Source organism: Oncorhynchus tshawytscha, linkage group LG26 (assembly GCF_018296145.1).
Source record: "Oncorhynchus tshawytscha isolate Ot180627B linkage group LG26, Otsh_v2.0, whole genome shotgun sequence".
In the NCBI taxonomy this organism is placed as follows: Eukaryota; Metazoa; Chordata; class Actinopteri; order Salmoniformes; family Salmonidae; genus Oncorhynchus; species Oncorhynchus tshawytscha.
In genome coordinates, this window is record NC_056454.1 from 6,324,515 (window position 1) to 6,350,968 (window position 26,454).

The 26,454-nt window shown below is 41.9% G+C and overlaps 1 protein-coding gene across 1 annotated transcript in view; it reads right to left on the reverse strand.

The window, feature by feature from the left end:
* Nucleotides 1-26,454, reverse strand: part of LOC112225094 (tomoregulin-2) — a 142,382-nt gene that overhangs the window by 58,390 nt on the left and 57,538 nt on the right. The window contains exon 4 of the mRNA XM_024388723.2: nucleotides 14,932-14,958. Within this exon, the coding sequence (XP_024244491.1) occupies nucleotides 14,932-14,958 (27 nt within the window). The remainder of the gene's footprint in view (nucleotides 1-14,931; nucleotides 14,959-26,454) is intronic.

Sequence of the window (26,454 nt, forward strand, 5' to 3'; positions counted from 1 at the left end):
AAGCAGTGCAACACAAACAACACAGAGTTACACATGGGATAAACAAACGTACAGTCAATAACACAATAGAAAAGTCTATATAAAGTGTGTGCAAATGTAGTAAGATTAGGGAGGTAAGGCAAGAAATAGGCCATAGTGGCGAAATAATTGTGCAGAATATGAATGTGCAAGTACAGAAACAGGGGTGCAAAAAAATAAAATAACATTATGGGGATGAGGTAGTTGGGTGGGCTTTTTACAGAGGCGGCTATGTACAGGTGCATTGATCGGTAAGCTGCTCTGACAGCTGATGCTTAAAAGTTATTGAGGGAGATATAAGACTCCAGTTTCAGTGATTTTTGCAATTCGTTCCAGTCATTGGCAGCAGAGAACTGGAAGGAGGGGTGGGCTTTAGGGGTGACCAGTGAAATATACCTGCTGGAGCGCATGCTACGGGTGGGTGCTGCTATGGTGACCAGTGAGCTGAGATAAGGCAGGGCTTTACCTAGCAAAGACTTATAGATGACTTGGAGCCAGTGGGTTTGGCGACGAATATGAAGCGAGGGCCAGCCAACGAGAGCATCCAGGTCACAGTGGTGGGTATTATATGGGGCTTTGGTGACAAAACGGATGGCACTGTGATAGACTACATCCAATTTGCTGAGTAGAGTGTTGGAGGCTATTTTCTAAATGACATCGTCAAAGTCAAGGATCGGTAGGATAGTCAGTTTTACGAGGGTATGTTTGGCAGCGTGAGTGAAGGATGCTTTGTTGCGAAATAGGAAGCCGATTCTAGATTTAATAATGAGTTAAGGATGGCCTCTGAACACAGACCTAAAAGTGCTAATTAAAACCGATCTTTGTTTTCACTTTTAAGTGCCAGCAATATAGGATGTTTTCACTTTTAAGTGCCAGCAATATAGGATCAATTTCACAATCTCCCTTCCCTCTGGTTAGAAAAGTATGGAAAATAGAATATGATAAGGGATGGTTCGAAATGTACAGAATGGGAACATGGAGGAATATGAGGGAGGGTCAGGCTTTTTCAATTTCAGTCAGGGGGAGGGTTATATATATATATTAGTCCAGGGGAGGGTTATGGAATTTGGAATTTGTGACATTTCAATATTTCTCAGTGTTTTAGAATTCGTTGCTTATTAGGTTATATATTGATGTGTGCCCGATGCCGCACCTCACCTCTGATTCTCCACTTGGCGTGCAGTATCAAGTGTGCCTATAGGCTATTTAGTGTTGCCTCAATCAAATATATCCTAGGCTATAGGAAGTGCATGCTTGGAGAAGCACCAAGAAAAAGTTATATTTCTAAGAAAATGTACTTCTTTCCCAGAGTCTTTTACAAAATGTACTATCATGCACACGGAACACCCTTTGTTCTGTTCAGTTTGAGAGGGAGAGCGCAAAGATGAGAAAGAGGACCAGAGATCAACTTTGATAGCTTGCTACGTTTCTGAAACTTGAAGTGGCAGCCGTGCCAAAAGAAATCGGAAATGGACAGCTCATTGTGCTGAAAGTAGATATATTTGAGAAGGCCTAATTCATTTCAACAGTCTTCACTTTAATTACACTTTACAAACAACAAGAGGGCTTTGTGTTGGAGCCTACTTCGTCCTATTTAATTTTTAAGAAGTAAGAGATAAATCTACCTGTTTGACAGAGGAAATTAGGCTAGGCTGCTATCCATAGATCTTTCTGCCAATTCCTCCACCGACCACATACTCATTAAATAGCCTACCTCTGTGTCAGGGAAGTTAACACCAGGACTCAAATTGAGGCAGTCTGAGAGGTTATGTGTATGCCATAGGCCTACCTTTTGTTAAAAAGCAGTTTCTTGGCAATTTCTCACATGGAATATCCTTCATTCTCAGAAGAAAAATAGACTGACGAGTTTCAGAAGAAAGTTATTTGTTTCTGGCCATTTTGAGCATGTAATCAAACCTAAAATGCTGATGCTTCAGATACTCAACTAGTCTAAAGAAGGCCAGTTTTATTGCTTCTTTATTCAGAACAACAGTTTTCAGCCGTGATAACATAATTGCAAAAGGGTTTTCTAATGATCAATTAGCCTTTTAAAATGATAAAGGGTTCTTCAATTCTTCTGCATAGGACAACCGTTTTTGGTGCTGGGTAGAACCCTTTGCAGATTGTTCCATCTAGAACCCTCTACGTAGGGTTCTTCAAATAACCCCCTGTATGGTTCTACCTAGGTTCTGCCTAAAACCCTATATGAAGGGTTCTACCAATAACCCTTTTATCTTCTGAGGTTTTTTCCTAGATCCAACCCTAGCCTTTAAAAATGAATTATATATGACAATACATTATATATATATATACAGTACCAGCCAAAAGTTTGGACACACCTACTTATTCAAGGGTTTTTCTTTATTTTGACAATTTTCTACATTGTAGAACAATAGTGAAGACATCAAATCTATGAAATAATGCATCTGGAATCATGTAGTAAAACAAATAGTGAAACAAATCAATAAATATTTAAGATTTTAGATTCTTGAAAGTAGCCACCCTTTGCCTTGATGACATCTTTGAACACCCTTGGCATTCTCTCAACCAGCTTCATGTATTTCCATTAACAGGCATGCCTTGTTCATTTGTTGAATTTATTTCCTTAATGGGTTTGAGCTAATCAGTTGTGTTGTACCAAGGTAAGAAAGTAAAGGGAAATGGGGATACGTCATTGTTGCGGTTTCATGTTGGTGCTCTGTTTGTGTTTCTTGTTTTGTTTATTTATTTATGACATGTATTCACGCCCTGAACTTGCTTCCTGACTCTCAGCGTACATCGTTACAAAATTAAACTATTCTGAAAATCTCACTGCAATAGAGGATGCTGGGAAATATTATATTTGGTTCTTTGTAGAACCCTTCTTGCCTTCCAAAGAAACCCTCTTGCCTTCCAAAGAATGATCAAAGAACCCTTTCTTACAAAAACAGTTCTTAGAATGTTAAAGGTTCTAGGTATCAGCCTATGACTTACAAATAAACCTTGACTTCCAAAAATGGTTCTTCTGATCAAAACGGTTCTTGGTAGAACCCTATGTCTACGCAAAGAACCCTTTTGGAACCCTTTTTTCTAAGAGTGGATAGCCAAGGAGAAAAAACTATTACTTTGCTTGGAAAGTAACTGTAACGGTCATCGGTGGAAGAAGGTGAGGACCAAAGCGCAGCGTGGTACTTGTTCATGTTATTTATTTAAACTGAACACTATCATTCAAAGAAACAAAAAGCACAACCAAAACAGCTCCGTCAGGTGCAAAACACACTAAACAGAAAAATAATCACCCACAACTCAAGGGTGAAAACAGGCTGCCTAAGTATGGGTCTCAATCAGGGACAACGATTGACAGCTGCCTCTGATTGAGAACCATACCAGGCCAAACACAGAAATACCAAATCATAGAAAAGAGAACATAGACTGCCCACCCAACTCACGCCCTGACCATACTAAAACAAAGACATCACAAAGGAACTAAGGTCAGAACGTGACTGTAACCTAATTCTGCAGGTGGCCTTTTATTGTCATGAGTCTTGTCCTGGAAGCAGAACTGAGCGATTTCCCAATAGATAGGCCAGATGCAAAGTCAAAATTGGCTATACATTATAATTGTAAAAATTTATGAAAACTAAAATGACCTTTTTGGTCTTAATTTATGGTTAGGATTAGGCATTAGGGTTTAGCAGTGTGGTTTAGGTTAGGGTTAGGTTTAAAATCTGATTCAATGACTTTGTGGCTGTGCCAGCTAGTGACCACTGCATTAAATGACCCGTATCAAAGTGTGTCTGGCAGTATCATCTTTTTCTTGACAACAAATGTTTCGGACCTGAACAGTTCAGTTTCTAAATGTATCAGCTTGAAATGTGTCAAATTCTATGTCAGATTCTGATACATGGTGGCAGTGTTTGACACAATGAATCCAGATATTTGAATACATCCTGACACATATGATACAGTGTGTCTGACAGTTTAGAGTATTGTAAGTATTCCCTCCAAGTAATGTAATTGGCTGTTGGGAAGGAGGCTCCGCCCGAGGGTACATCCGATGAAACAGTCAATGTTGACTCCGGTATTTTTCAAGCGCTGTCTTTAAAAAGATTCCAAGCCTATTCACAAGCTGTGACTTGATTTCAACGAGAAGACTTTAAAACTTCTTGCGACTAGCAATCCCAGATCCGGGAGCGTAATCATAGCCTCAAACGAATTGGCATAACACAGCGGACATAAATACCCCTAGAAACTTTTCCTATTCATGAAAATCGCAAATGAAATATATTCAAACACAAGCTTAGCCTTTTGTTAATCACACTGTCATCTCAGATTTTCAAAATATGCGTTACAGCCAACGCTAGACAAGCATTTGTGTAAGTTTATCATGGCACAATGCTATGCTAGGCTCCGCTGGCAGCAGGCAACATTTTCACGAAAATAAGAAAAGCAACCAAATTAAATAATTTACCTTTGAAGAACTTCGGATGTTTTCACTCAGGAGACTCCCAGTTAGATAGCAAATGTTCCTTTTTTCCAAAAATATTATTTTTGTTGGCGAAATAGCTCCCGTTTGTTCATCATGCTTGGCTGAGAAATCGACCGGAAAATGCTACCACTACAACGCCAAACTTTTTTCAAAATTAGCTCCATATTATCGACAGAAACACGGCAAACGTTGTTTAGGATCAATCCTCAAGGTGTTTTTAACATATATATTCAATAATATATCCATCGAGGCAATTGGTTTCTCATAAGAAGCGATTGGAAAAATGGCTACCTCAGTATTTTACGCAAGATTTTCTGCGGGAGACACCATGTGACCACTTGCTAAATATGGTCCCTTACGGCTATTCTTCAATGGAAATGCGTAAAAAGACGTCACAATGCTGTAGACACCTTGGGGAATACGTGGAAAACGTAAGCTCATTTGTAGCTCATTCACAGCCATATAAAGAATCATTGGCATGAGGCGGTTTCAAAAAATGCAGCACTTCCTGGTTGGATTTTTATCTGGGTGTCGCCTGTAACATCAGTTCTGTTGCACTCACAGACAATATCTTTGCAGTTTTGGAAACGTCAGAGTATTTTCTATCCAAAGCTGTCAATTATATGCATAGTCGAGCATCTTTTCGTGACAAAATATCTTGTTTAAAACGGGAATGTTTTTCATCCAAAAATTAGAATAGCGCCCCCTAACACTTAACTGGACTCAAAAAAGTTGGAGGATTTCAATAAAAACTGAGGAACAATTCATACAGTAGGTATAATATCTTAAACATCTCATGTTTGCTATCCAGCTGAATGAGAAGAGCTAGCTTTCTAGCCAGCTAACATTTGGCTAGCTACTGATTTAGCTAACGTTAGCTGACATCAGCTAACTATCAGGGATGAATACAAATATTCTAGCTAGCTACTTTGTATGTAGCAGGAGTTTGGGGTTGTTGCTAGCTAGTTAACTAAGGCTGGCTAGTGTTCATCTGTAAGCTCCATTTGTTGAGGAAGTGTGCAAAGTTAGCTAGCTAGCTGGCTGGCTAGTAAGCTAATAGCTAACAACCAGCTCATTTCTGCTGGTGGTGGCTTGATCTATGCTGTCTAGTTGGCTAGCTAGCTAAAGTTCGTTAGGCAGCTGTATGGTAGCCAGCCTGAAGTAAGCAGGCAGCTACCAGCAGAGGAGCCCTTATTTCTACTACAGCCAACTGCAGTTGCTAGCTAGCTAGCTACATTACATACATCAAATTGTTCTACTCCATTTAATTGACACAGGGCTTCTGTCTTTTGACCCAGTGTAACAGATTTTGCCAGAATGGGTTTCATACATATGTAGCTACGTTTAGAGCTCTTGACTACGAAATGTATTTTGCTCTGTAAATAATGTTTCCTTTATTTAGTATGTTGGAGGTGTAAATTGTGATTTGTGAAACAGGTTTGTGTAGTTTTTGTTATTGTAAACAAATTCAATATTAGTCAACATACCGGTAAGGCAATTGCTGGCTTTAAATCCATATTTGTAGTATTAACTGCATCAATTACAGTAGGCAGGGTTTGCACAAAGTCCTTGAGGTGGTAAAGTACTTGAATTTGGCACTCTAAAATTCAAGTACAGGAATACCTTGAAAATCTGACATTTTCTGAAGTAAAACGAGAGAACAGATAATGATCAAATACGTTTATGAAAAATATTTGAAAAATGTATTGGTCTTGCAAATAAATTTCCAGACAGACTACCAAGTTTCATTTCCTTACGTGTTTCGCTCTGTGGTTGTCAGGCGAGCTCACTCATTACACCCACACTGCCACTCAGCCAGGCAGGTACAGAACTGACTGATTAGGCGCAGCCAAACGTCACATCGATAGCTAAAATTCCGGGAAAATGTAAGTTAAATCCTGCCTTTTGTGTGTATGGAACATTTCTAGGATATTTTATTTCAGCTCATGAAACATGTGACCAACACTTTACATGTTGCGTTTAATATTTTCGTTAAGTATAGTTAACCCACTTTTTTACAACTACATCACTGGACCCAACCAACCCACACTGTGTAATGTGCAAAACGTGTATATTCCATCTTATCAAGCCGCAGCCGTGCTTCTGCTGTTCTGGTGGCCGTTCGCGGGCCGTTTTCCTCATACAGCCCACCCTTTTCCGGACTGGCGACACTAAAGCTGCCAGTCGGAAGCAAGACGCTTTTTCATAGCTATTAAGTAGTAGATTCCCAAATGCCCAATAAAACAGTAATTTAGCTGGAATTGTGTAGTAATGTGAATAGGAAATGTGTGTTCACCAGTAGGTATGTCTCAAAACTCTGCTCATCACTACTCAAATTACAACATCATCAGTACTGACTTACCATTCATGTATGTAGTAAATAAGTATTGGAACAACGTATTATTGATTAGAACTTGTCAGGTGGTGATGAATACTAAGTTAGTTTTTTTTTCATGAGTTTGTGGCGATATACTGTCATCTGGTGGCGCCTAGAAAAAATAGCATAATATGAACTATTACAAATTGATGGTCCTTCAAAATACATATTAGTGCTTGAAAAAGTATTTGAAAGTACCACTGTCACAGTCTGGCCTAGGACTTAAATGTTATAATTTGATTGACAGACTTGATATGAACATAGATTTTTTTCTCTCTTTTTTAAAACGCACATTGTGATTCAATAATAAAAGTCCTGGTCTGTAACTCTGAAGGTCTGGGTTCATGGTGATGAGCACCCTTAATTTAAAAGGTACATTAAAATGTATAATACATTAATTAAAAAAGTGATTAAATGCTTACTTTTGAGATGTTAGGATGTGTCAACGAATATGAAATGGCTAGTGATGGACTGTATCAAGGTGGTTCGAAATATTTGACACAGCATGTATGTGTCCAAATGTGTTCATGGATTCTGACACAAGTGGGTCTGTTTCTCGGTGTGGCCAACTGTGTGTTGAAGTGTTGATACGGTCCGTATCGGACCTGGACACATTTGGATACTCATGGACATAATGCTGTATTGGAATGTGCATCAAGACCTGTCTGATCTTGATACAGGGGTATTTTGCGCAGTGCCACTCTGCAGAGCTGCCTCCAGAACAAGATTTATGTTGAAAAATGCTAACCTGCTCTTATTCTGTCGGTACCAATTGATTGAGCTATTCACTTAATGTAAAATGGAAGATGTTTAAACCCAGACAGCTTTTAGGGAAACACTTGTGTCCTCCAGTTGGGTTAAGCCACAGAAGATGAGTTGCCAGCAGTTAAAGCTTACACTTTTCTGCATTGGTAGGGCTACTCTGTCTGTATTGGAATGGTAGGCCTACATTTTCAAAGTACCATGCTTAGATTCATAATGACGTCGCAGATGTAATTATTTGCAAACAGGGATAGTTTCGTTGCAAAGAAGACCCACTGATTTGGCATTGGAGAAATATGATAAGATGAACGCATAGGCTTATCTCTCTTTCCATTCTTAGCCTGTAATTTTGGTAATATGTGTGGTATTAAAAAATATTCTGCTAAGTTCTCCAGAAATGTAAAATGACGTAGAATAGCTTGAAATGTTTATAAAAGGTAACATTTTCTCAGACCCACAAATACGATGCTAGATTCATGCAATGCTTTTAATATATAAAGTGTATATACTGTATTTCCACCACTACTGTTGTCAATGGTGGTCTGCGAACCCACAACCTTCTGGCCCGCAGCCTTGTGTGCTATGAAAATCCCCTACAGGACAAAGAACAGTTTCTAAAACTGCATATCTAAGTCTCTAGTCTGTCCTAGAAGTGAGGGTAAATAGTATCTACTTTATGTTTTTATTATTATTTGGGGTATAGGGGAGGGTCACTTAATTTTTTTTCAAGCATTCAGGGAGGGTTTGGTTAAAATATATTTTGCTGAAGGGAGGGCTATCCATTTTCATTTCAGAGGTCTGATTTTATTCAGCTAACCCTTATTATAAATAACATACACTCCATAACTTGAAACAGTGAGAAAAAAATATTTGCATCAAATTATTACCACTACTTTTCACATACACAATGGCTGTGTTTAGACAGGCAGACCAATTCTAATATTTTTTCACTAATTGGTCATTTGACCAATCAGCTCTGAAAAGATCTGATCTTAAAACATCTGATGTAATTTGTCAAAAGACCACTTAGTGTAAAAAATATCAGAATGTGTCTTTCTAAACGCAGCCTGTGTGGCTCATTTGGTGCAAACATGGTGGTGCTACACCAAGGTTGTGGATAGTGTCTGCTAAGTTATTTATGCTAATCATACTATTTTCACAATATCAAATTGCCACACCTCGCTCGTCCTAATGCAGAATTGTGATGCAAGTTAACATTTATTGGGATGACTCATGTATTGGAGGCAGCACTGTAGAGTTGTAACTAGCTGGCACAGCCACAAAGTCATAAAATCAGATTTTAAACATAACCCTAACCCCAATGCTAACCCTAATGCCTAAACCTTACTTTAAATTAAGACCACAAAAAGCTAATTTGTACAATATAGCTAATAAAACAATGCCTCCGGAACAAGACTAATCATAATAAACGTCAACCTGCGGGGTGGATGGGGCTATCTTTCACTAGATATCTGGGAGCAGAACATATTTTGCTGGCAAGGAGCTATCTGTATTTGGTCATTCTGGGCCTCTCTCTCCCTATTCCTAAACCTCTAACCTCATCACCATGGCAATGGGGCTGCAACTGAGTCGGCAGGACTCTGTCAGCGGAGGCAAAAGGAGCCGGAATGGCAAAGTATTTTCGTCAAAAGCACAAACAGGTCATTTATTTTCACTGTGTTTTTAAAAAGTGGTTCAATGGCTGTGAAAGATCAAACATGGCCATCTCTAGACCACTACCCATACTGACACCATAAACAAAATAATGGTAGCTCTAGATCAAAATGATGTAATTCAAGTGTAGGCCTTCATTGTTTTAATATTGTCTGAGACTTATGTGTATATGTACACCCTTTATTGACAATATATGAAGTGTGTGTGTGCGGGGGGGGGCAGAATGACCAAATACAGACACCTCTCTTCTGGCCAAATACATTCTGTTCCCAGATATCCAGCGAAAGATAGCCCCATCCACCCAGCAGGTTTACATTTATTGTGATTAGTCTTGTACTGGAGGCATTGTTTTAATTAGCTATATTGTACAAGTGAGCTTTTAGGTCTTAAGTTACCGGTACCCCCTGTACATAGCCTCGATATTGTTATGTAATTTTATTGTGTCACTTACATTTTTTATTTTTTTAAACTTTGGTAAATATTTTCTTAACTCTATTTCCTGAACTTTATTGTTGGTTAAGGGCTTGTAAGAGAGCATTGTACTTGGCGCATGTGACAAATAAAATTTGATTTGATTTTGAGTGTGATCCTGTATACAGCAGTGAGTAACTTGCTAAGCCCATGGTGTGTTATTACAGTATGTATTGACTATGGGAGATCAATTCAAATTGAATTCATATTTGGGTATCACACTTAATTCAAATGAATGGAGTGGAGGCGAATCCATATCGCTGTGGGTTCTGAATGATAATTTTATAAATCCTTTAGTTCAACTATGGTATTTCAATGAACTTAAATGCAATGTTTGTCCCGCAATTATTCAATCCACACATCAGACACAATACTCATATGTCCACATGTGCACACACACAAACGCATACACACACAAGCATGTGCTAACACACACACAACACACACACACACACACACACACACACACACACACACACACACACACACACACACACACACACACACACACACACACACTTTATACACACAGCATAAAGATTGGGCTATACAAGAGGCCATAATATGAACTATACATTACAGGTACTATTTTACAAAAAAAAGTTTACTAAGCTTCTTACAAAGGCCGAAAGAGAGGAAGAATTGTAAGAGAATAGAGTGAAAGAGGAGAGGAAAGAGAAAGACAAAGAAAAAGAGGGAGAGAGAGAGACATGGAGAAAACCTTTTAAATACTGATAACTAGGCAATAGACCGCTGCATTGGTCCCTATCAACCAGTGTTCTGAAAGGGCATCTGTAGTAATGAAGGAGTTTTTCACTGTTTAAATAGTTTCTCAATGAACCTAATAAATTGTAGGATGCTCTTTCCAGAACGATTAAGTACCTTTTGCTATGTGAACAGAGGTGGTTGGAAAATGTGGTAACAATAATACCATGATACCACAAAGTTCTTTATCCTAGACCTGGGGGGGACCCAAAGGGGTGTATGTTTTTGTTCTAGCCCACAACTAACGTGAATACCCCAAAGCTTTATGTGTCATAGCTCTACAAATAGCCTAACCGATCCCTCTGCCTAATCCCTAAGCCATTGTTGATCTAGGATCCTTGAGGATGTGATATGACAGCCAATTTTTGTATTCAGTCTTTTTAGAGGACTCTATCAACTGTCCACTTGAGAAGCCCCTGATAATATTGTAGTGTATTTTTTTCACCATCTCTACATTTATGTGCTATCAGACTGGTACGGTAGAGTCTTAGGGCTAAGTTAAGAGAAAAAATAAATGAACGGTGATGGCAGGTGGTACTTGGATTTAAAAAAAGCACAGATAGCATTTTAAAAAAGTGGCAATATTTCTAGAATAAAGTGCCACTATTTCCAAAATAAACTCAACATCTTTATAATAAAGTTGACATTTTGAGAATAAATTCACAGGTATATATTTCAAGATTAAAGTATATGATTTGGTTATTAATTGCGTCTCCCTGGCTCCTTGTTGCTGTGCATGCCACCATTGAAATTCCAGAGTTAGATGACTGGTGAAACTATACTTTGGAATTGGTTTTAGTAACAAGGAAATCCTTGCTCTTTTAGCACGTAATAACCATATGATAATAAGTATTACTGTAGGACCTGGAAGAGTTTGTGCCGCAGATTGGAGGAACCACAGAAGGAGGAACCACACGGACTTGGATGAGGTATTTCATCCAAATCTGTGTGGTTACATATAGGGAACAACAATAAAAATGCAACACACAACAATTTCAACGATTTTACTGTTACAGTTTCTATAAGGAAATCAGTCAATTGAAATAAATCAATTAGGCCCACCCACTTGGGATCCATGCCCGGCCAATCGGAATTCGTTTTCCCCTACAAAAGGGCTTTATTACAGCCAGAAATACTCCTCAGTTTCATCAGGTGTCTGGGTGGCTCTTAGATGTTCCCACTGGTGAAGAAGCCGGATGTTGATGCCCTGGGCTGGCGTGGTTACACATGGTCGGCAGTTGTGAGGCTGGTTGGACGTACTGCCAAATTCTCTAAAACAACGTTGAAGGGGGCTTATGGTAGAGAAATTAACATTCAATTATCTGGCAACAGCTCTGGTGGACAATCCTGCAGTCAGCCTGCCAATTGCATGCTCCCTTAACTTGAGACATCTGTGGAATTGTGTTGTGTGACAAAACTGCACATTTTAGAGTGGCCTTTTATTGTCCCCATCACAAGGTGCACCTGTGTAATGATCATGCTGTTCAATCAACTTCTTGATATGCCACACATGTCAGGTGGATGGATTATCTTGGCAAAGGTTCACTAACAGGGATGTAAACAAATTTGTGCACAAAATTTGAGAAATAAGCTTTATGTGCATATGCAAAAATTCTGGGATCTTTTATTTCGCTCATGAAACATGGGACCAATACTTTACATGTTCCATTTATATTTTTGTTCAGTATACATAGGTAGAAACAGGTGGGTTGTATGTGTATGCAGGTGTGTGGGGTGGGGGAGATGTAATACAGGCATCACTGTGCTGTGCTGTGCACACACGTGCATGCTTACACACACACGGTATCCCCAAAGCAATACCATTCTAACGGCCATGGAATGTTGTCAGAATGCAAAGAGACATGAGTTGCGTGCATCAGTCATGGTGCCCTTCGAATTTGCTACAATGTTATCCTCAGTCCCTTGTGTATGCCAACACTTTGCATAGCATCTTGGAGAGTAACAGCTAGCCCAGAAGACTATATGTCGAAACCGAAAGGGTAAATTACAAATGCGTGTGTAATTGCATGGTGTTTTATGTACACTTCAAATAAAGTAGTCTCATAGGCCATGCTTATTATCTTGTGAATGTAAGTCACGGATTGCGTGGAGAAGGATCACGAATCCCTGTTGGGCTCAAGGGCTGCCCCCAAACCCCTGTCATGGACCTTGCACTTGCATAGCCACAGGGCAGGGGGGTAGGAGTTTGGTTAAAGCCCCATCTGAGACAGTAATTTAACCTAACATGTCTAAACACTACCCTCTATAATAAGGTGAACAAGTGGTAGCCTAAGTTTGCGGGATAGCTGAGACAAATAGCCTTTAACAGAGACGATGCCCCTGTTTTGGGATAACCTATGCATCCTTTGGTACTCCCATCCTTGAAGACATCCCCGATATATGGATAGTGAAAGGAGATATTATACTAGGCTACCAACAGAGTCATGTCAGTGATTATTTCTTCATAGTCTAAATAGCCTTTTATTGATTTAATAGGTCTATATTTAAATAAATGATTATTTCAATAAAGGGAGCATCCAGCCATGAATATATTCAAACAGTGCCTACGATTAGCTGTTTTGCACATGCAGGAGTGGTCCTTGTGTTGCCTCTCCTCCCACAGACACGTTTGCATAAAATCCCTGCTTCATTGTTTATTCCTCCCACAGACGTTGGATAGGCCTATAATTTACTTTCACTTGCCCACTGTACGATATATTTTTTGCCTTAGCACTACACAGCTGATTCAAATAATCAAAGCTTGATGATGATTTGGTTATTTGAAGGAACTCCCCTCATCTTGTTGTCTAGGTCTTAATTGAAAGGCACCTAAAAACCCACAGACACTCGGCCCTCCGTGGAATGAGTTTTACACCCCTCAGTGATCGGTTAGAGTAATGACTACAAGATATATTTTGTGCAATAGGTTTTCTCAAAAGTTTTGAGTAATGACAGCATATTGGGGTTTACAGTGTGTGTGTCCAAATCTCCTTATCTATATTTCACCAGATTACCATAAATAAACAGCTCTGAGATTCATCGTCGGCCATTAAAAGACATTCAAATTTTATTGGGAGCTGTTCTTGTGTTAGTGCCTCTGTACTACTCTAACCCCATTTTATAACTGTCTTTACCTTCTTTTTACCCATAAACTGCCATATTTTCTCTATCCCTTCTTCCTGCCATCCTCCCCTTTCTATTATTTCTCCATCTATCTCTACCTCCTCCTTATCATTGTCAACCCTCCCTCCATCTTATTCTATCACTCTACCTCCATTCTCACTCTCTGCCTCCTGCTTCCTCCCTTTCTTTATCTCTCTTCCTCATCTCTATGGTAATTTCTGTCCTATTTCTCTGGTTGACCTCCCACCCTCTTCATTTCCGCTTCTCTCTGTCTGTCTCTCATTTGGAGGTCCATAGGCAGATTGCAATCTGTTTATCATATCTGGCTCCGGGATACTTGTTATTCCTCCATCCACATGCACTAATGAATGGACAAACCCACATACACACACACATGTTTGCATGAACGAACGAGAGCGCACAAACACATGCACGCACGCAAACACACAAATCAACATTCATGAGCTAAACAAACACCTGTATATAGAGAAAATCCAGCTACAAGAATTACATCTCTTTAGCACAGATACACACAAGCATGTACGCTCGTACCTACACCTTTCCTGTCACCTACTCATAAGCTTCCCATTCATTTCTACTTTTATCCCAGATCTGCCACCATACAGGTTATAACAGCAACATTAGGAGGAGGAGTGTGAAGAGAGGGGTAAAGAGAGAGAGAGTGGGTGACGGAGAGAGGGCTATAGAGAGAAAGAGAGCTAGGGGGATGAGAGAGAGATGGAGAGGACGAGGAAGCAAGCAACACACTCCAGAAAAGGGACTAATTTCCTGTTTCTCTCACCAGGCTCTGTGACCATAGCTGCATCCCAAATGGCAACATGTTCCACTACTTATGGGCCCTGGTCAAATGTAGTGCACTATATAGGGAATAGGGTGTCATTTGCATTGTACAGGGGTTTGCTAAGCATGTTAGAGTGTTCTTACTGTTTACATGCATGATTATTTAGTTATTGCACGGTGTGTGTGTCAGGATATGTCTGAGAGAATACAAACAAATGTTTGTGTTTGTGTGTGTGTGTGTGTGTTTATGTTCTAGAGCGCGTTTGTTCATTTGTCCATGCAGTGTGTTTATTGAGGGCGTGCGTGCATGTTTGTGAATATGCATTCGTTCCCCATCTGAATATGTTATGTGAAAGCTCACTTCCAAGTAGTGTGCCAGTCAGGTTTCTAAGCAAGGAGAATGAGTACAGAAACAACAGTAATATAAGAGAAAATGAAAACTAATGAAGAGAAAAGAGTAGAGCGATCTTACCGTCATCTCCCGAGCCTGACCCGGCATCTGTGAGAGAGAGAGAGAGAGAGAGAGAGAGAGAGAGTGAGAAAGAGGGGTAGAGAGAGAGAGATAAAGAGGGAGAGAATGAGAGAATTAAAGACAACATCTGAGAATGGTTTGTGACAACAGATGAACCAAGCCTCCTGCTTAACAACTATTGTGTGTGTGCATTGGTTAATCACAACCTCACAATCACAAAATTATATCTTCCAATCTATCACCTCCTTTATATATGTTTGCTCAATATGGTTGTGTGGTATATCATTCCATCTGCATGCCCATTCGAATCCTGCTGCATCCTTGTAAAGCATCCTCCAAGAAATCTAGCTTACAATGTTGTTTAGTGATATGCCTCTGAAAGGGATACTGATTGCCACTTATTGGAGCTGCTGCAGTGGTAACATGAGAAGCAGCAGCCCACTATGCTAAACCAACTAGGGGAGAAAGCAGACATTCACTCCCACCATGATCATTATGCACCAAACAGGAGAAAATGGTCTGAAACAGGGAAGCAGTACCTGGACTTATCCAATAAGAAACGTTCATTTTCATATAATGTTGCAAATGGTTAAATAATGTTTGTTACAGTGTGCCTTAATGAACATGACCCAGGTTTCCTTTGTAAAGCTAGAGGCAAACCTGATAAGCCTAAAAACGAGGACCCCTAGTTAACCATCTTTATTCTTTACCGTAACCCTTACGACTGTCTGTCAATGAGTGAAAAGGATAAAGACTAATACTTTAGAAAATCATTATTGTTTTATTTTTTAATTTCACCTTTTTTTAACAAGGAGATCCTATTGAGATAAAGACTACATTTTACTGGGGAGGAGAGGAACACCAGGGGAAAGTTATTAACCTTGCTGTGTCTCAGACACCTAAGGCTATGTTGCATTACTCTCATTCTATCACACAAACGCACAGACTGACACACTAACACACACACTTAAAATGTACTATTTGAGAATGCATATATACTGATAAAAACAGAAAATGTAAGAGGGAGAAAGAGCAGAGAGACTCGCCGTGTCCAAATATCCGTACTTGCATTCAGAATAATAATCCGTTACAGAGAAAATGTAACTGTAATCACTTACTAATGCTGAGCAATTAACCAAAATGTGGGTCATTTTTTTTTTTTTTACCAACTAATTGACTGATGTCTGTTCAATTATTCGAATTTAATTTCATTCCATTTTTTTCTGTGAGCACAATGCGCATTTTCTCTAGAAATACTGTAAATCAGATCAAACCCGAACTGTGCGATCTAGTAGGGAGTTGTAGTTTCCATCAGGCCAATATTCGACAGATTTGTGCAGAAAATGTGGTTAACCCACACTGCCTTCAAACCAAGGCACTCTGTCTGCTAATTATTTATAGGCTATGTGTCAACTTGTCAATTTCAAATGATTTTCTAAAAAGTTATATTTTGGAAAGTATTTAGACACCTAGATTTTTTATTATTTTTATTATGAAATATCACATTTACATACAGTATTTAGACCCTTTACTCAGTACTTTGTTGAAACACCTTTGGCAGTGATTACAGCCTCGAGTCTTCTAGGGTATGACGCTACAAGCTTGGCACACCTGTATTTGAGGAGTTTCTCCCATTCTTCTCTGCAGATCCTCTCAAGCTTTGTCAGGTTGGATTGGGAGCGTTGCTACACAGCTATTTTCAGGCCTCTCCAGAGATGTTCGATCGGGTTCAAGTCCGGGCTCTGGCTGGGCCACTCAAGGACATTCAGAGACTTGTTCAGAAGCCAATCCGGCGCTGTCTTGACTGTGTGCTTAGGGTCGTTGTCCTGGTGGCAGGTGAACTTTTGCCCCAGTCTGAGGCCCTGAGCCCTCTGGAGCAGGTTTTTATAAAGGATCTCTCTGTACTTTTCATCTTTCCCTTGATCCAGTCTCGTCTCCCAGTCACTCACGCTGAAAAACATCCCCACATCACGATACCACCACCATGCTTCACCGTAGGGATGGTGCCAGGTTTCCTCCAGACGTGACACTTGGCATTCAGGCCAAAGAGTTCAATCTTGGATTCATAAGACCAGAGAATCTTGATTTTCATGGCCTGAGAGTCCTTTTAGATGCCTTTTGCAAACTCCAAGCGGGCTGTCATGTGCATTTTACTGAGGAGTGGATTCTGTCTGGCCACTCTACCATAAAGGCCTGATTGGTGGAATGCTGCAAAGATGGTTGACTTTCTGGAAGGTTCTCCCATCTCCACAGAGGAACTCTGGAGCTCTGTCAGAGTGACCATCGGGCTCTTGGTCACCTCTGTGACCAAGGCCCTTCTCCCCGATTGCAATAGGTTATCTACAGTATGTAAACTCTAACATTGATTTATATTGCAATAGATGTCGTTCACTTGTGACCGACTGGCTCGATTCGGAATTATTTAGCAACATTTGAAATTGTGTTTTTTTACATTGGATAAAAGTAGAGACTAGAAAAGTGAATATCATACACTACAGTTGAGAACAATGGGAAAGTAATTCTGCTTGGAAAGTTGATAAACTTGTAACCTTGAATGTTTTGGTATACATGCAGGAGAGCTCTTCTTTGTCTACACCCATTTAGCATCGTTCAAACCCTCTTAAGCCTTAGCCCCACTCATCTCTTTAAGGATTTACATGTGAGGCCATGTGTTAAACAGTGAGTACAGTTGTGTACTAAACAATCAAAGATTTCAAGACTAAAGTATGGTTTATACTGTGTCTATTGACATGTCAGTATACAGTTGTCATTCATTATTACATGAAAATAAACTCACAACAGGACATTATTTACAAGTTAATGGCAAGCTAATTACAGAAAATAACTTACGGTTGTGAGTGTGATGAAATAAAAGTAGGGCATTCTACCGGAGAATTTTAGAATTTAGACACTGTCTCATTGGCCTAATGTTATATCCTAAATTGAATTTGGTGCAGGTCATGTTGTTCTTGACAAAAACGTCTCTGGTAAACAAACACTATATCAAATAAAATGGTACCGTGAAATGGTTACTTGCATAGCATTCTTTTGTTTAGACATGTAGCTAGATAGCTAAATAAACAATGGACCACAATACCAACTCATAACATTACTACCCTGCATGAATCTACAGGTAGCTAAACACTAACCAACTAGGTTCAAAATAAGAAATGTATAATTTCCCGAAAATGTAGCTAGCTACAGTGTCTTGCAAAAGTATTCATCCCCCTTGGCGTTTTTCCTATTTTGTTGTTTTTCAGCCTGTCAATGAAATCAATTTTTATTTGGTCTTCATGTAATGGACATCCAAATTGGTGAAGTGAAAATGAAAAAATGTAACTTATTTCAAAATTAAAAAATAAAACGGCAAAGTGGTGCATGCATATGTATTCACCCCCTTTGCTATGAAGTCCCTAAATAAGATCTGGTGCAACCAATTACCTTCAGAAGTCACATACTGTAATTAGTTAGATTGCACACAGGTGGACTTTATTTAAGTGTCACATGATCTAAGTATATATACACCTGTTCTGAAAGGCCCCAGAGTCTGCAACACCACTAAGCAAGGGGCACAACCAAGCAAGCGGAACTATGAAGACCAAGGAGCTCTCGAAACAGGTCAGGGACAAAGTTGTGGAGAAGTACCGATCAGGGTTGGGACATTAAAAAATATCTGAAACTTTGAACATCCCACGGAGCACCATTAAATCCATTATTTAAAAAATATGGCACCACAACAAACCTGCCAAGAGAGGGCTTCCCACCAAAACTAACAGACCAGGCAAGGAGGGCATTAATCAGAGAGGAAACAAAGGGACCAAAGATAACCCTGAAGGAGCTGCAAAGCTCCACAGCGGAGATTGGAGTATCTGTCCATAGGACCGCTTTAAGCCGTACACTCCACGGAGCTGGGCTTTACAGAAGAATGGCCAGGGAAAAAAAGCAAACACTTTGGCATGTGGGAGACTCCCCAAAGATATGTAAGAAGGTACTCTGGTCAGATGAGACTAAAATTGACTAAAAGGATTACCTACACATACTGAGAAGCTCATTATAGACAGAATCGTGCTACATGGCAGACCAATCTAAACTCATCTCTCAGCATGTCCAGCCCATCCATTATCTCAGCCAATCATTGTCAGGATTTGGCCAGGGTTGTTCCGGTCTTTGGTCACTAGATGCCCCCATTGTGCTTTTTGACCCTTTTGTTTTCCCTTGTTCCCTGTTATTATTTGCACCTGTGCCTCGTTTCCCCTGATTGTATTTAAACCCTTAGTTTTCCTCAGTTCTTTGCTCTGTGTTTGTATGTTAGCACCCAGCCCTAGTATGCTGTGAACTTTTGTTGCTCCCGTTGGACTCTCTTGTGGAATTCTGTTTTTGTTCTTGTTTATACATTTTTGAGTATCCTTTGAGGTTTTTTCATACTATACCTACCACCCTGTGGATTTACCTTTTTGTCTTGGAGGATTACCTTTGTTCTCGTGGAATTACTTTTGACGTTGTGGAGTTATGTTTGCCTGAAGGACTTTCCTTTTTTAATTTATTAAATACTCCAATCAAGTACTGCTGTGTCTGCCTTATCTTCTGGGTTCTGTCGACTATTCGTGGTTCAGTTGGTTAAGTGACTGTTTCATACTCCGGAGACCCGGGTTCGTTACCGGGTCCTCACAGAAACACAGAGCAAGAAATGAACCCAGAGGCAGCCAGTTCCCAGGACCGTGTTGCCATGCTGTCCCACCACGAGGAGACTGTCCAACGCCACGAAGCCGCTCTGGTTCAGCAAGAGGCCTTAATGGCTAGACATTCTCATCTTCTGTCGGAGATGCTGACTTCCATAAAGCAGATATCTGATCGACATACCCCGGCAACAGCTCCCGCCCCAGTGCCTCAGATTCACATACCCGTGGCAGTTAACCCCCTGGCTGAACCTTGTCTTCCACCTCCCCAACGGTTTTCAGGTGATCCGAGTGCTTGTAAAGGGTTTTTCACCCAATGTTCTCTGTCCTTCGAGCTGCAACCCTCGTAGTTTCCCACCGACCGGTTCAAGATCGCATACATCATCACCCTGCTGTCGGAAAAAGCCCTGGCCTGGGCTACTGCTGTGTGGGATGCCCATAGTCCCAGCTACTCTGCCTTTGCTGAGGAATTCAAACGCGTGTTTCAAGGCCCTAGCAGTGGTCCTGACTCAGCCAAACAGCTCCTGACTCTCCACCAAGGTCAGCGCAGCGTGACGGACTATGCCATCCAGTTCCGCACGGTGGCAGCAGCGAGTGGCTGGAACGACGAGGCGCTCACGGTGTGCTTTCTGAAGGGCCTTTCCGACACTATCCAAGATGAACTGGCCACTCGGGAACCACCGGACAATCTCGAGTCCCTGATCAAGTTGGCCTCACGCATTGACCAGCGTCTGAGAGAGAGAGAACTCAACCGTAGACCTCTAGCCCCTATCAGTCCCAGCTCCGAGTCCCCACCTTTATCCTCGCTGGCTCCACCGGAACCCATGCAGATTGGACGCATCTCCCAGGCTGAGAGAGACCGCCGGATGAGGGAGCAACGCTGTCTATATTGCGGGCAAACCGGGCCATTTCCGTTCCACGTGTCCCGGGCTCCAGGGAAACGCTCTGTCCCGTGCAGACCGGGGGAACTGTAACGGGAAACATAACCTCCTCCCATCCGTCCAACTCCCGTCTGCTCATTCCAGTCACCCTTTCCTGGGACAACCACAAGCTTCACCTTCAAGCCTTGGTAGACTCTGGAGCCGCAGGTAACTTCATGGATGGTGTCTGGGCGAAGGAGAATGGCGTTCCCTCTGAACCTCTAAGTGACCCCATGAGGGTTACTACATTGGATGGAAGCCCTTTGGGATCTGGACTTGTCACTCATGTCACTACCTCCTTGCGACTTTCAGTTTCCCAACACCAGGAATTGATGAACTTTCATCTGATCTCCTGTTCCGAGTTCCCTCTCGTCCTTGGATACCCCTGGCTTCACAGCCAAAACCCTCACATCGACTGGTCTGTGGGCACTATCAAGCAGTGGGGTCCTACGTGCCATGCTACTTGTAGTTTCGAGGTCCCCGAGTTCTACTTCCGAGTCTTTAGAATCCATCGACCTGTCCCGAGTTCCCGAGTGTTACCATGACCTCAAACTGGTATTTAGCAAACAGAGGGCCACCATGCTACCACCCCATAGACCTTACGATTGCCCCATCGACCTGTTTCCGGGCACTTGCCCCCCCAGGGGTTGGATCTTTTCCCTATCTCCTCCCGAACGAGCTGCTATGGATACCTACATCAAGGAAGCTCTGGAAGCAGGCCTCATGCGTCCATCCACCTCCCCGGCAGGAGCAGGTTTTTTCTTTGTGGCCAAAAAAGACAGTGGATTACGTCCTTGCATCGACTACCGGGGACTCAATGCCATAACCGTCCGTAACCGTTACCCGCTACCCCTTATGGCCACAGCCTTCGAGCTGCTCCAGGAAGCAGTTGTTTTCACTAAGCTTGACCTGTGGAACGCATACCATCTTGTGCGGATCAGACCTGGTGACGAGTGGAAGACCGCTTTCAACACGCCTACGGGTCACTACGAATACTTGGTGATGCCCTTCGGCCTGACCAACGCCCCAGCTGTGTTCCAAGCGCTCATAAATGATGTGCTTAGGGATATGCTTAACATATGTGTTTGTTTACTTGGATGACATCCTCATCTTTTCGAGCTCCCTTCAAGAACACACAAAGCATGTCAGACAAGTACTCAAACGCCTCCTAAACAGCCAGCTGTACGTTTAGCCGGAAAAATGTGAATTCCATTCATCCCGAGTACAATTCCTGGGATTTGTAGTGGAACCCGGTCGAGTCCAAATGGACTCCAGGAAGGTAGGGGCGGTAGCGGATTGGCCCACCCCCAAATCCGTTAAGGAGGTTCAGCGTTTCCTGGGCTTCAAACTTTTACCGCAAGTTCATCAAGAACTTCAGCTTGGTGGCAGCCCCTCTCTCAGCTTTAACCAAGGGTGGCAACGCAAGGTTTTTGTGGGGAAGAGAAGCTGAGACGGCCTTCCAAGGACTCAAGCAGCGCATCCTCTCTGCTCCCATCCTGATACTACCGACTACGGATGAACCATTTGTGGTGGAGGTAGACGCATCAGAGGTTGGTGTTGGAGCTGTCCTGTCTCAGAGGGGTGAAGACAAGAAGCTCCACCCGTGCGCTTTCTTCTCACACCGGCTTACCCCGGCTGAGAGGAACTACGATGTGGGGGATCGTGAACTCCTAGAGGTTAAGATGGCATTGAAGGAATGGAGACACTGGCTCGAGGGGGCTTCTCACCCGTTTCAGGTGCTTACGGACCACAAAAATCTGGAGTATATCCAGCAGGCGAAGCGGTTGAACTCCAGACAAGCTAGATGGTCTCTTTTCTTCAATCGATTCCAGTTTATCCTCACCTATCGGCCTGGGTTGAAGAATCTCAAACCGGGTGCCCTGTCCCGAGTCTACGCTCCTGCCATTCGAGACGACACAGACATGCCTGTCCTTCCTGCTGCTAAGATCGTGGCCCCGATCTCGTGGCAAGTTGAGGATACCATGAGACGAGCTCAAGCTATCGAACCGGGCCCGAAAGGAGGTCCTGCCAATCGGGTGTTTGTCCCCAAGGCAGTGAGGACTCAGGTCCTTCTGTGGGGGCACTCCTCTCGCCTCACCTGTCACCCGGGCGTAGGTCGCACCTTGGAGTTCATCCAGCGTAAGTTCTGGTGGCCCACCATAAGAGAAGACGTTGCCACTTTCGTCAAGGCCTGCCCCGTGTGCTGCCAGGGCAAATCTTCTCACCTCCGCCCTCAAGGACTCCTTCACCCTTTACCTGTTCCCCACAGACCCTGGTCCCATATCTCGTTGGACTTTATTACTGGCCTTCCTCCGTCCCATGGCAATACTACTATCCTAGTCATCATCGACAGGTTTTCAAAGGCGGCCAGGTTCGTGCCCCCCTGACTAAGTTATCTCTTCAGTGGGTCATATGATTGAGTGTAGTCTGGCCCAGGAGAGGGAAGGTGAACGGAAAGGCTCTGGAGCAACGAACCGCCCTTGCTGTCTCTGCCTGGCCGGTTCCCCTCTTTCCACTGGGATTCTCTGCCTCTAACCCTATTACAGGGGCTGAGTCACTGGCTTGCTGGGGCTCTCTCGTGCCGTCCCTGGAGGGGGTGCGTCACCTGAGTGGGTTGATTCACTGTTGTGGTCATCCTGTCTGGGTTGGCGCCCCCCTTTGGCTTGTGCCGTGGCGGAGATCTTTGTGGGCTATACTCAGCCTTGTCTCAGGATGGTAAGTTGGTGGTGAAGATATCCCTCTAGTGGTGTGGGGGCTGTGCTTTGGCAAAGTGGGTGGGGTTATATCCTTCCTGTTTGGCCCTGTCCGGGGTGTCCTCGGATGGGGCCACAGTGTCTCCTGACCCCTCCTGTCTCAGCTTCCAGTATTTATGCTGCAGTAGTTTGTGTCTAGTGGTGTGGGGGGGGGCTGGGATCAGTTTGTTATATCTGGAGTACTTCTCCTGTCCTATTCGGTGTCCTGTGTGAATCTAAGTGTGCGTTCTCTAATTCTCTCCTTCTCTCTTTCTTTCTCTCTCTCGGAGGACCTGAGCCCTAGGACCATGCCCCAGGACTACCTGACATGATGACTCCTTGCTGTCCCCAGTCCACCTGGCCATGCTGCTGTTCCAGTTTCAACTGACCTGAGCCCTAGGACCATGCCCCAGGACTACCTGACATGATGACTCCTTGCTGTCCCCAGTCCATGCATGCTGCTGCCAGTTTCAACTTCCACCTGACTGTGCTGCTGCTCCAGTTTCAACTGTTCTGCCTTATTATTATTCGACCATGCTGGTCATTTATGAACATTTGAACATCTTGGCCATGTTCTGTTATAATCTCCACCCGGCACAGCCAGAAGAGGACTGGCCACCCCACAGAGCCTGGTTCCTCTCTAGGTTTCTTCCTAGGTTTTGGCCTTTCTAGGGAGTTTTTCCTAGCCACCGTGCTTCTACACCTGCATTGCTTGCTGTTTGGGGTTTTAGGCTGGGTTTCTGTACAGCACTTTGAGATATCAGCTGATGTACGAAGGGCTATATAAATAAATTTTATTTGATTCGAGAGAGATGCATGGGGGCTGAGGGATGGATATTGGCCACATTTCAAGCAACCAACTGTATTAAACCACTTCTCATTCCATGTAAAAGCAAAGTATGCGTTTTAATGGGCTATTTCTACGGCCCACAGTTCTCATTATTATTTCTGGCTGAGACCAGATGGATAGCCCAGGACATGAACCAGAAGCAAAGATATAATGGCATCTACACGCATGTACAAACTAATCAAATCACCCTCATCCATATGCATGCATTGCATGCACTTGAATGAATTAAATCATTACAGAAATGTGTGTGAGCACACATATACGAATGCATACAAGCACACAGGAACATACACATGCATGTAAACCCACACACATGCACACACACAGGTTTTGCAATCTGTTTTCTTTTCACATTCCTGTCCATTTCTGTGGATCAACAATCTTGATCTCCAAAACTATCACTCATGCTATTACACCCTGCAGCTTAATTAATTATTTTTGATTAAAAAGATGGGTAAAACTTTACAATTCACGCAGGTTAACTAAATATGGTCACAGACTCCTGTCTTTCACCAGACAGATGGGACTACTGAAGAGAGGTTACAGTGACTCCACACATTTTCCTTCGATTTCTGGGATTGTGCATCTTCCCAGTCAACCAAACATATGGCTCAATGAGCTGTGACTGCCTAAGCAGCCCTAAAAGCAGTGCTTTATTTGAGCCACCGGAACAGGATCCATAACCTCTCAATTTTGGATGCCTGCGTTACAGAAACTATTTGCTATCCGGTACCTTTCATGGTATGAAACAATTTTTATTGTTTACAATGGAAAAATTCTAATAAGAACGGAGATAAATCAAGTTTACTCCTCATTAATTATCCTACCCTTCAAAAAATCTTAGAAGAAAAATAGAACCTTATTTACCTTATTTACACAGTACCAGTCAAACGTTTGGACACATACTCATTCAAGGGTTTTTATTTATTTGTACTATTTTCTACATTGTAGAATAATAGTGAAGACATCAACACTGTGAAATAACACATATGGAATCAGGTAGTAACAAAAAAAAAGTGTTAAACAAATCAATAAATATGTTATTTCAGAATCAGTTTTTTTATGTTTAACACATTTGCAAAATTTTCTAAAAACCTGTTTTCACTGTCATTATGGAGTATTGCGTGTAGATTGATGAAGAAAATGTTTTATTTAATCAATTTTAGAATAAGGCTGTAACGTAACAAAAATGTGGAGAAGTCAAGGAGTCTGAATACTTGGTGGTGGCCTGTCTATCTGAATGCTGGCCTAGAGCACAGGCAGGAACACATCTGCAGTTTGATAGGAACAGACAGACTGTAGCCCACTGAAGTCACAAAATGGAAAACCAACAGAAATCAGGTTAGAAACATCGATATTGATCTGTTTTCACAACAAAACGAATTTCATTAAACTGATGAGAGCCCCTCTCTCTGCATGCTTGAGAAAGGAATAAAGGAGAGAGGAAGCAGGCGATGGAAACGTTCATGAGAGATTCGGTAACAATGTTGTCACTTTCCCTCAATAGCACCTGCCTTCGGCCATGTTGGAAAAAAACTTTTTCACCTATGGGGAAATGAACTCAGTTTTCACTGTTCCATGTGGCTATGGTAATGGTTAAATGCACTCCACAGTGCAGCACCACCACTCAATCTGATGGAGAAACAGTAGCACCCCATGCCTATCAACTACCATTAACTCTCTGTTAGCTCACTGTTAGCCTAGCACAAGCTTGGTAAATACCAGTTTATCCATGATCTAGAGGTAAAAACAAACACAATCTTTTCCTCAATTCTATTGGTATACAAAACTTGATAGAAAACATTATTTCACTTTCAATTCCTATTACTAACAACTCAAAGAACTTCCAATGATTTGTTTTCCAACTTTGTTTAATTTGGAAATTACAGAGCTCTACCTGTCACGATCGTCGTAAGAACATTCGGACCAAAAGCGCAGCGTGATATGGGTTCCACATGTTTATTTAATGAAATGCACACAAAAAAAACAATACAGGAACGCCCGAACCGTGACGCAAATGAAGTGCTCACAGGCAACTACACATAAACAAGATCCCACAAAACACAGTGGGGAAATGGCTGCCTAAATATGATCCCCAATCAGAGACAACGATAAACAGGTGTCTCTGATTGGGAACCATACCAGGCCAACATAGAAATGAACAACCTAGATTACCCACCCTAGTCACACCCTGACCTAACCAAAATAGAGAATAAAAAAGGCTCTCTATGGTCAGGGCATGACACTACCACGCAGTTGAGAAGTCAAGGGACTGATTTAGATTTTGACCAAATTATGGTATTTTTGTGTCCAAACATGAATATTCAATTACATTGAAATTAATG